The 10910-nt window shown below is 41.3% G+C and overlaps 1 protein-coding gene across 1 annotated transcript in view; it reads left to right on the top strand.

Moving 5' to 3' along the window:
- The first annotated feature begins 5756 nt into the window (after positions 1-5756).
- Positions 5757-10910, top strand: part of LOC147688870 (macrophage mannose receptor 1-like) — a 758166-nt gene continuing 753012 nt past the window's right edge. Inside the window, exon 1 of the mRNA XM_086941771.1 lies at positions 5757-5951. Coding sequence (XP_086797897.1) covers positions 5894-5951 — 58 coding nt within the window. The 5' untranslated portion in view covers positions 5757-5893. The remainder of the gene's footprint in view (positions 5952-10910) is intronic.

The following is a 10910-nucleotide window of genomic DNA, read 5'->3' as shown; positions in this document are numbered from 1 at the left end:
ACACCGTGCAACAAACATCTTCTCTGGGATTATCAAAAATAAAGGATTTAAATAAACCGTCTATACCAAATCCAATATCTGAGAATAATAATACATCAAAGGGAGAGATAGATGTACAATATGTTTTTACAAAGAACACAACTAGTCCTGATTGGAAAAAATGGTTCATCTGGCCCACAGACACCAATAACTGTCAAGATAGATTCCTGAAAAACACACAGGGGTTTTCAATTAGCAGGCCAGATCCAAGATACTCCCTGAGACAACATCCAGAGATAGTGACAACATATAGTGTAGGGAAGCTTTGCCTTGAATGGCTGAAAACTTCTACACTTCCAGAAATTAAACAACACTTAACTTTACTTAAAGAAAACAATGATTTGCGAGATTTCTTATTGGGACCTCGCAAACCACGGCAGAAACGTTTCATATACACCGGTATATATGCTGCATACAACGAAGCTTGGAAAGTGACACAATTAGAAACTGCAGAAAGAATACGAGAAATTGATCGTATTAACTTGGAGAAAGCTCTCTCTGTAGTGGACAATGGGTTAACTACTCTGTACTGCAGAATATATTCACTGGACAGCATTGTATCTTCTGATATAGACATAATGGAACAGGACTTGCTAATGTTACAACACGGATAGTCTCAATTACGTTCTATAATGCAGCTAGGCTGGACACTGCAAAATCTGCGTTCAGGCTACGTGCCATGGAGGCTAATCAACACAACGTCATTGTTTACTGGGTTTAACCTTACAGATAAACAAATCTCTTTGGCACAAAGAGGAGCAGACTATACGGTGCTGAGCATTGAAAAACTGGAAAGATTACCATTGACAGTTTCTGAGAAACCTGTAATCGAATGGATAATTCATGGCACCATTATGATACCAGTGACGATTTTCCAGTTTCAGTATTGTCTACAGCATATGCTAGAAGGCCTGTATGAACGGTTGGGTAAAGAATACATTAAGTCAACATGGACTCTACCATATATACACAAATGTTGGAACAAAGGTAAGGAAGTATTCCTTAGTGGGAAAAATTGAAAAAATTCACTAAGTGGTACACTTCTGTGCCAAGGGATTAATTTACACGGAGCTTGCGACGGTTCTGCGAATAACCTTTCATGCCACCTGCACGGTACTCCCTCCACACGGATAGAACCCGTTTTCAGGCAGCTATCCAATGGCCGTTACGTTATGTTGAATGATCACAGCTGCTGTGGCATGGTGCCGGGAAAAGTTTATCTGGTTAGTGTGTCGTCCATGGTCACTTGTTGTATGCAAGTATTGTATCCAACTCGCAAGTCAGACAGTGAGACGGCAATATGGCCTTCACTGAATATGTCTTCTATACTAATTGATACTTTGAGCAGACTAAAGGCTATTCTTTTACAAAAATTTGTGCCACTGACATCATCAAAAGAAACGTATGATCTGCAAGTTGCAAGGACATCTGCAGAGATACATGCATTATTATCAACAAACTGCCCTGTACATTTTGCAGAAGTGTTGAGCAAAATCTTAAACATGTCTGATACCAGTGGCATCGCACATGTATTTAGGACTGTTTTTTCGGGACTGTTAGCACCATTTGAAGCAGTCCTCTGCATTTTTCCAAATTTCGTGCACTCTGTGTTCGGCGGCCTGCCTCTCATCTTGGGACTCGTAGCAGGAATACTATTTTTATTTCTTCTGCTCCAATATGGCAAGTCCGGCAACCAACGATACCTACAACATCATGGAACAAACGGTCCGTGTCCAGAGGTATTGTGAGAGAATAACACAGATTCTCGGCTTGGCTCATTTAAGAGATCTGAATACAACTTGGCTTCTCTCATTCAGACCAATCTGGCAAGATTGCATCTTACCTGTTCTACGATCTCTGCTTTGTGGAGAAGAATGCGTGTTAGACATCTGTCTTATACTTTCATCAGTCCTGCCATCGGATGTCGACATTTTGCTAGGTCCGGTAACGGCTCATGCACTGTGTTGTCTCCAACGGCTACAAATCCTTGCAAACACATCAACAAGCAATGCTTCTCATCTGTGCACATTTGATTTGCCGGATCAAGTGGTTCCTCTTTCACTTACTGTGGTAGACGATTTCTTTGCCAGCCTAGACGACCTGATGTTTTTTCCTGACACCGAGAATAACTTTTGATCTATGCTCACAGCGTTCCCTGAACTCTGAAATTCGGCCTTCAATTTTCAAAACAAAAATTTGACTTCTGCATAATATTTCTTTCCTTATCAAGACAGATTGATATTTCTGTGGCACAGAGTGATCTGCTCGAGGTAGAACTATTCTTAGAGAACAAGAAATTCATTTTTGAACATTGACTGAGAAATACTATTTGGCCCTGTCTCCTATTAATAGAAGTATTGATATGACATGTTATTACAATGGTCTCAATTTTTTTTCCCTGTATTTAAGAGCCCTTTTAGAAAAGTAAATGACATGAATATTCCAGCTCGCATAATTGTTTGATGACCTTATGCTTAGATATTCTTCACTGAAGTACATTGCATACTGTAGAAATGCTAAAGGTAATTTTCTGCATAACCAGTTCAACTGCTCGTTATGTACTTTTGGGTGGGATTGTAAACACTAGCTTTAGATATGTTCAGTGCCTACTTGTTTAGCTAATTGAACTTAAAATTGTGGAGTGGGTGTTGTAAATGAATCTAGGACCCTAATATAAAAATCCCGATTCATGCTCTTATATAGGTCTATTTTATCATATCCTTATAAAGGCATACATATCATTACCATATTTGGACCAAATACGGCAGGGATACTTTCACTAAGCTCCGAGAATTAACAACGTTTTCTTGGAAAAACCCGCCTTCAGCAGCCCGGGACTTCCCCCTGCTTGAATAGTAAGTCCTCCTAGAACTCTTGGCATTTTACAAGAATTGAGCCACCCTAGCAGGTCGTTCTAGGACCAGTTTTGTGGGTTCCACCCCTCATCAGCCAGGCTAGTTTGACTTCAGTGCCATGAAGAACACAAGACCCATGTCTGGGCATACCCGCCCAGCTCCAGGTGACAAATGCAAAAAGAACAATTGATGGACAGAATGTTGAACAATGTCAAACATTCACAGCAGTACAGAGATCTGGGCCTAACTCCATCATTTTTTGCTCCCCATGCCATTCCATTTTAAACCCTGCCATATGCAAATCAGTCTTGACCTGGGACCAGTTTCAGGATTGATATTGTTCAGCATTCCATCCGTCAATTGTTCTTTTTGCATTTCTTGCACTAAGTGGGAAAGGTATGCCCAGACGTGTTTCAGGTCCAGGGACGACCTGGCCTGGCAGTGCGAGGTGGACTGTTCCCAAGAAGAGCAGGGTCAAGACTGATTTGCATATGGCTGGGTCTAAACTGGAATGGCAAGAAAAGACGGATTTACGCCCAGATATGTGTGCTGGGGGTGAATGTTTGACATTGTTAAGCAATCCGTCCATCAGTTGTTCTTTTTGAACATATAAATGTTAAAGCATTGTGTATATATAAATGTTAAGGCATAAGGTATTAGAGTGCTAATATGGTAACACAAAATGCCAAACTAAGGAATAGCAGAATTTTAAGGTTTGTTAATTGCCTTGCCGTTCTACAAGAGTCAAGTAGAAGCCACAAAAAACGTTCCAGAGAAAGTGCTGAAGGTTGAGGTAGTTGTTCAAGACATGGAGAGAAGTGTTAGTGAATGTACTTATCCTTTAAATGCTCTATAAGGTTTAGACTGGGGACCTTTCCGACAAAGAAATATCTAGTTTGGTGCAGAATCAGTGGCGGCTCCTCCGCTAAGGCGGAGGAGCGTCGCCACACTGCTTTAGCTGCAAACTGAATAAAAAAATTTAATTATAACAATGTTCATTATTATCATTTCGTTTTTAGTATCCAGCTTGCTGCTGAAGCCAGGCAGGTGGGGCTAGGCTCCCAGCGTCACAGGGAAGGAGTGATGGCAGCATCTAAAGTGCACATGCCGCTTTGGCTGGCCATCTCGTGTCGGCCAACGCATCATGTGCACTCTGTATGTTCTCCATGCGGGCTGGATTACAGCCTGGGTGGAGAACATGCACAGCCTGCCAGCCCCTGTCGGAGCGCTGAACCCTGGCACTCAGACCTATCATAAGGCTGCTAAGACAGCGTTGTGATTGGTCAGCGGATTTTGGGAGGCTGTGTGCTTCCTGCCAGGAGGACGGTGAAAGAAGAGGTGGCGGCCGGCGGTTCGCGGTAAAGAGGTAAGTGCTTTTTATTTGTTATTGATTCCCCCCCACCACCTTTCCTGGTTGGTAGCAGCCGCTACTGTGCAGAAGGTACCCAAAGGGGAATGATAAATGTGATTCTTACATTGGTGGAAAATATACAGTTATGTCTTTATGCTACTTTGCCACGTTTACCCAGGCCTGTAAACGCTGCCTACTTCTCTAATTTAGGATAAATGGCACTTAATGCTTTGACACTATTTAAGGGCATATGAGCAATCAATTGATAGTCCAGTGCCCTCCTATTTATTGATGGTTTGGCAGAAAGTTAAGGTCCAGGTGGTGCTATAAGTGGCTAAATATGTATTTAATGGGTTTGGACGCTGTTAATTACTATAGCTTTTTTACAATTAGTTGTATGCACATTTTGTTTCTCTACAATTTCAATCACTCTCGAGAATTTTTCTTGGTGACGAGCGGTCATCTTAGTCATAGTAAGACTCTAGGGGAGGAGGACGGAATCGAAAGAACATATTTACAGAAAGAGTTGCAAAGAAACACCGCAACCTTCCAGCCGAAGCTGGACAGTTATTTAATATCAGGAAATGTACTACGGTTGGGCAAGGGCAGTGGAGGACAATAAAAGGGGCGCATCGGGCCAGCCTGGTCGCCCTCAGGGTGGGATTGGTAAGGCAGCAGGCCCTCGGGCAATAGGCAATGGGCCGGTATTGGAGTTGCAGCTGTGGGCTGCTTTTTCTGGCCAGTTTGGTGGGCGATTTAAGCGGTGCCTGGGCTGTTGAGATGCCGCCAGAAGCCCGGTGGGAGCCTGAGCGGCCCTTCCGGAGGCAGATGGGACTCAGTTACTTACCTCCCTCTTATCAACGGGGCGGAGGTGCTATTCTCATTTTTTCGTAGGACCGGCCCATTAATGAATGTAGATTGAGCAGGGCCTGAGTAGAAGTGTCCTCACTTACATCCAGGTGTAGTTCACTGGTGTAAAATATTCAGTGCACAAAACGTCCCGGCAAAGCACATTTTTTTCACAGTGAAGTTAATTAAACATGTCCCCCTCGTACTTTTCATAATACTTAAAAATTGCGAAAAGGCGCATGAATCCGCAAATTTGGGTCTCTTTTATTTAGAGTGCCGGGGTCTATTTTTGATCCCAGTCCAACCCTGATCACCCCTATCTGCACGAAATGGCATCTTCCCGTGTTGTTGGTGCGGATACTAGTGTCGATTGTCTTTTAACCCCGGCCGGCTTCATGTCATTTGCCGTTTCCGTGTTTTAAGTACTGCGCGAGCTCAGCAAGTACGATATCGGCTATCTATTCCCGCGGCCCTATGACAAAGACCTGCAGAAGGCAGGTCCGAGCTATCTGCTGCCGTCCCCGATTGTCCCTGACTTCCGAGGACAGCGTTTCCTCGTCCGTAAAATCAGCGCCGTAAGCACCGCTTGACTCGCGAATTCCTGTTGTTTGTCAACACCCCTTGTGACAGGATATTTTCTTATCACCAAGAGGCCACATCTTCCCAAAGATTCCCATAAACCTTCAAAAGCGAGGCAAGGCGGTGGCTGCAGAGGTGGTTTAGCCGGGACTAGTCTTGAAGCCGGTCTCGTGAACATACACTTTTGCATTTATGGCAATTAATTTATGAAACAGCTATCATGCGGGCCTTCCTGTTGGCGCTCTTCCTGTGCTTCCTGCAGCCTGCACTTCAGCTGGGTAAGTGACCCCGACTTTCCCGAATGTCGTACGCACCAGGAAAAGGTGTTATTCCAAATGTACAGCCTTAATGTTAAAGTCTCCATCAGGTGAATGATACAATATGTCTCAACACCCGAGCAGACGTCATCATACAAAAGAACTTTCCAGAGTGACTCCTGTATGGTGATAGTTAGTGATGGAGGACCGGAAAGAGACCCTTTAGTTGCCTCAGATAGTTACATTGTCTCTTCCCTTATGTTTGTTTACTCGTGGATTGTACTTTAAAAGTAACACAGCACTAATTGTATCATTATGTTGGTGGTACTAGATCGCTGTTTTCAGGTACTATGCACCAGTTGCTTTTTTTGAGTTACATCACGCCTTTCCAAAAATATGCATTAACTGTAGCCAAAAGGTCGCTGTTAACATGGGCGAGGATTGTCTTCTTGTGACAGGGAAGTGTATCTGCTGAAGACCCCGCGTCAATAAAAGATAATCAATATTCATTCTGAATGCTTGCCCAGCCAGAATTATTGGGAAGTTTCCATAACAGGTTCCAAGAAAAAACAGATTACTCTTGTTTACCAGGAGATGGCGCTGTAGATTATGATGTGCATAAAAATACCGACAGAGAGGGAAAGAGAACAAGGGGGTGGGCAAAGGGGAGACAGAAAGGGAGGGGGTGACTGTTTGGAGAGAGAGAGGGAAAATAACTTGTGAAAGTCAAGAATAGATGGGTAAAGAGGACTAAAGATATAGAACAAAATAGGAACGAGTGTGTCAGACAGGCTGGCAAGTGGTTAGCTGAGGGATAGAAAGAATGTGACAGACAAAAAAACAAGAGTTAGAGAATGAGAGGAGAGGCAGTTGAGAATGTGAAAATTTAAAAGACAACTGCGAGAATAGCGACCCTTAATACTGATTTAAGATTAATGTACACTGATTCATAAGGTTGAATAGATTGTTCCTGAATTACACTAAACTAACTGGTGTCCATGACTCATCAAATTACGCGTGTAAATAAAACAATGCACGAGATTGCTTTGGGACGTGGTTATCTGAAGTAGTTGGAGCAGCTGCAGTAAAGAGCAGAGCAAATGAGTCCGGTTTCCCGGGAGCAGTCAGGTGTTTCCAGAGATATTTATTTTCTATGAGAGTTGAGTAATCTGTGTAGATTAAGTTTGTGTGCTGCATTTTTTGGTGCACTGCAATTGGACCTGGACTTTTGTTGACAGAAACAGCACCAAAAGGTAGATGTGGGTTCGTGGAGGACTCTGGGTTTGGCCCTTGATGCTCCCATTATTGCCCCTGGTCTCACTCCATGAGTGTGGCTGAGAAATTAGAAATGGGGGTGTGTAGGAAGGTGAGCTCGTGGCACCACGAGCAGTCAGGATGGTAGATACAGTATCAGTGTCAATTTTTCTAGCCATTGTGTAAGCTTTTAGGGCCTTCAGGGTATCAATCGGGTGAAGATATGGAGGTGCAAATCTGAAGATTGGATATCCGCTGTCCCATTTTAATTCAGGGTGATGTGAAATTTACATTTCCAGCTATGGTTGTTTGAGATAATATGTTTTTTCCTGTAAGGAATTTTTGTGTTTCTGAGACAAATAAGGTATGGATTTTTAATCAATTATTTATGCTGATTTAAAGCGCCATAATTTTTATTTTTGTGAAATTCATTCAAGAAGACTGCGAATAAAAACAATTCGCAACATTTCTTTCACCGGAGTTTGTAAACTTGGTTTCTTTGAATACATGGTTTATTTTTTTTGCAAAGGAACTGTTATTTATGTTTACATTGTCAACCAAAGTGTAAAGTGTTGTTATTATAGCTTGTTGAAGCGCTTTGAGCGACGTTTAAGTAGTGCATTGGGTATCCCCAGATCGTAATCTGGGTTTTCACTTTTAGTTTAATACAGACGGCTTGCAGGGCCTCTTACCCATTGCACACTCATTTGATTTATGCAAGGTATGAAAATTGATTCATTGAAGAGTTTTTCAAATTAAGATACTTGAGTGCATCACGGCTGTATTATACAATTTTAATTTTCTAAAATTGGCATTTTCAGAATTGCAATTTAAAATCCAACTTCACCATAAGTTTGAATTTTAAATTGTGATTTCAGAGGCACCAGACTTAAAGGGTTATCCCTTTCCAATAGGAAATTACACTTATAAGATGTAATAAGGTAATCCCAATGTTATCATATAGGAGAGATAGGCCTTGCAGAAGTGGAAAATGAATTTGAGAGTTTTTAACTATTAGGACATATAAAACATAAAAGTACATGTCCTGCTTTTTAAATATATTGCACACTGCCCTCTGGGTTGTCCAGGGGCTACTTTTTGGGGTGATATATATGTTTAAAAAGGGAAGGTTTGGTCCTGGTAAAAGGTTTATTTTACCAGGTCGACATGGCAGTGTAAACTGCAAACACAGGATCTGCAATGGCAGTCCAGAGACATGGTTAAAGGGCTAATTAAGACGTTGGCACAAGCAGTACTGCAGGCTCACTAGTAGCATTTAATATACAGGCTCTAGGCACATGTAGTGCACTTTACCAGGGATGTATAAGTAAATTAAATATGCCACTTGTGTATGAACCAATGTTTAGAGGAGAGAACACATGCACTTTAGCACTGCTTAGCAGTGATACAGTGTGCAGAGTCCTCTCACCAGCAAAAATGAGGTCAGAAAAGTGGAGGAGGAAGGTGAAAATTTGGGGGGAAGACCATCCTTAGGCTCTCAGATCTAACATGAGGCACCTGGTGATTTAATGGCATCTGGGAGCAAGCACAAATCATATCAAGGTGCAAGATCACTTTTTGCTGAAAATTCACTTTTGGATATAAAATCACTAATGTTGCAAGCAGCATTACTGTTTCATATTTAGAAGCAGAATCAGACCCGTGTGTTAAATCAACTAATGTGTCAATCACTTTAGGTTAAACATCAGCAGGAGTTTGGAAACTCTGTTAATGAGCACAGACCGTATTGAGAAGAACAAACACATTTTAGTGCAAATTCACATTTAGGTGCAAAATTGTCATTGGTGTGCAGCATTAAAATAGTGTAGACATCAGGAGGAAAAAGGTGACGCCGAACCTGCATGGCTATGGGTAGCACTCTTTGAGCAGGTGACTAACACATCCAATAGTCAGTAGCTAATGATGAAACTACAATTCTGTTTGTCCTGATCCAAAATGTGAACACATGAGGATGATGCTTCCTTCAAGCAACAACAAAAAGTGTATCACCCAAAGTCACTCATTTGTTTTTTGTGATTGATGGCATTATTTCTGGCAGACAGAAAAAGCTGTCTACAGACAGTTCTAAAAATATATATTGTATGGGTTGGGCATTTTCCTTGTTGACATATGCATTGTAATTTGTTGCAGTGCAACATAGATTCTATTTTAATTCTGTCACAGGCCTGTCATGTTAACTATTAAGCATTGCTGTCTGCTTGCATAGTTCAGACCTTCAGTGAAAACCAAATTGTAAAGCATGATTTGGTTTAAAGGCAGCTTTGGAACAAATTATAAAAATCAGATCCATATCATGTGAGGTCAATGAACGCGGGCTTAGTTCCTTCTGAAGCTTCACCTGCTCTGGTATACTGTACTGTGTAGAAAGTGTGGTCGCTTGATCACAAAGGGCGTGCTCTTTCAACTTAAAACCAGGATGGTTTTTCCATGGGTAAAACAATTTAAACGTTGTTCATTAAGAAAGGCTTTCACAAAACAATTAGTTCATAGTAGTTGTATTTAATCATCGACAGTTTCTTTAAAGAATGAACTTGATTCCAGTGAATAATTCATTGTGTTCATGAATCTTTCACGACGTTACATTAAGCCCAATGCATTTCGGGTTATGAACAGAAAAACCCTTCGTCAGGGGCCTGTTAGAAAATGGAGACATACAAGACCTTAGCATCCAAAAGGAAAAACTTAAGCATTCAAAAATGACTATTCATCACATTCTGGCAAAATTAAATCAATATATGGCATTTGTGTTATCTATAGTGTTAAAGCAGGTGTCAGCATTAAATCAAACAGTGTTCGTGGTCATTGCGGATCTAATGTAAAATAAAACACATAGTCAATTCTCGGGACTCCGAAAATTAACCAAACACAACACTTAACGAAGCGTGTGAGCATTACTGAGGAAAAATATTGAGCACAGCGAAGATTTACTATTAGTAACAGAAGTGTAGTATGCAGCATGCGATCCGAACGCGGAAGCGAAGGAATGGATGGTCTGCCTATCTGGTGCGTGTTTATGGCAATGTGACAGAGTCACGTGATCAGGTGATCGAAGGTAAATGTGAATGCGTACGAACTAAAAAAGTTTTATTCAAGAAAACATCCTGCAGCGTGTTGCTGTCGAAGGGGTAAGACGTATTTAACAGATGGACAAAAAAGTCAATAAAGGCACTACCATGAACCAGAATAGCTGGAGGTTCCGATCACGTGATGAACAAAAGCGTAATGTGGATAGGTGAATAGTTCCGATCACGTGCAAGAAGTGGTGAACAGTGATAGGTCCAGAGTTCCAAAGCCATGGGTAAACATAGAAGGTGTAAATGCAGCGTAGGAGTGCAGAAGAAAGACTGCATGCAAGGTGTGCAATTTGCATAAATACTGAAACATGCATCTGGTATGAAAGTGTTGAATTAAATTAAATAAATCATAACAGATTAAGAGTCTGGTGAAGGTGTGAATAATCACATCTCCATGAAATAAAATTTCTGAAGGGACAAATTTCCCTGAAACTGAAATAGCACTTTTCAAATTCTTCAGAATACTGAAATTACGATACTTCTTTAAAGACGTACCTTCCAATTCCACTGATCAAGGAAGAACCTTTAAACCAAAAAGTTCTTTTTGTGCACCATATTCGCATAAAACCATCGAAACCTTTGAAAGAGCAGTATTTTCAGACATTCAAAAAATCAATTTCCGAAAACACGA

The sequence above is a fragment of the Lissotriton vulgaris genome, chromosome 10 (assembly GCF_964263255.1).
Source record: "Lissotriton vulgaris chromosome 10, aLisVul1.2, whole genome shotgun sequence".
NCBI classification, from domain to species: Eukaryota; Metazoa; Chordata; class Amphibia; order Caudata; family Salamandridae; genus Lissotriton; species Lissotriton vulgaris.
This window is presented reverse-complemented; position numbering and strand designations above follow the sequence as displayed.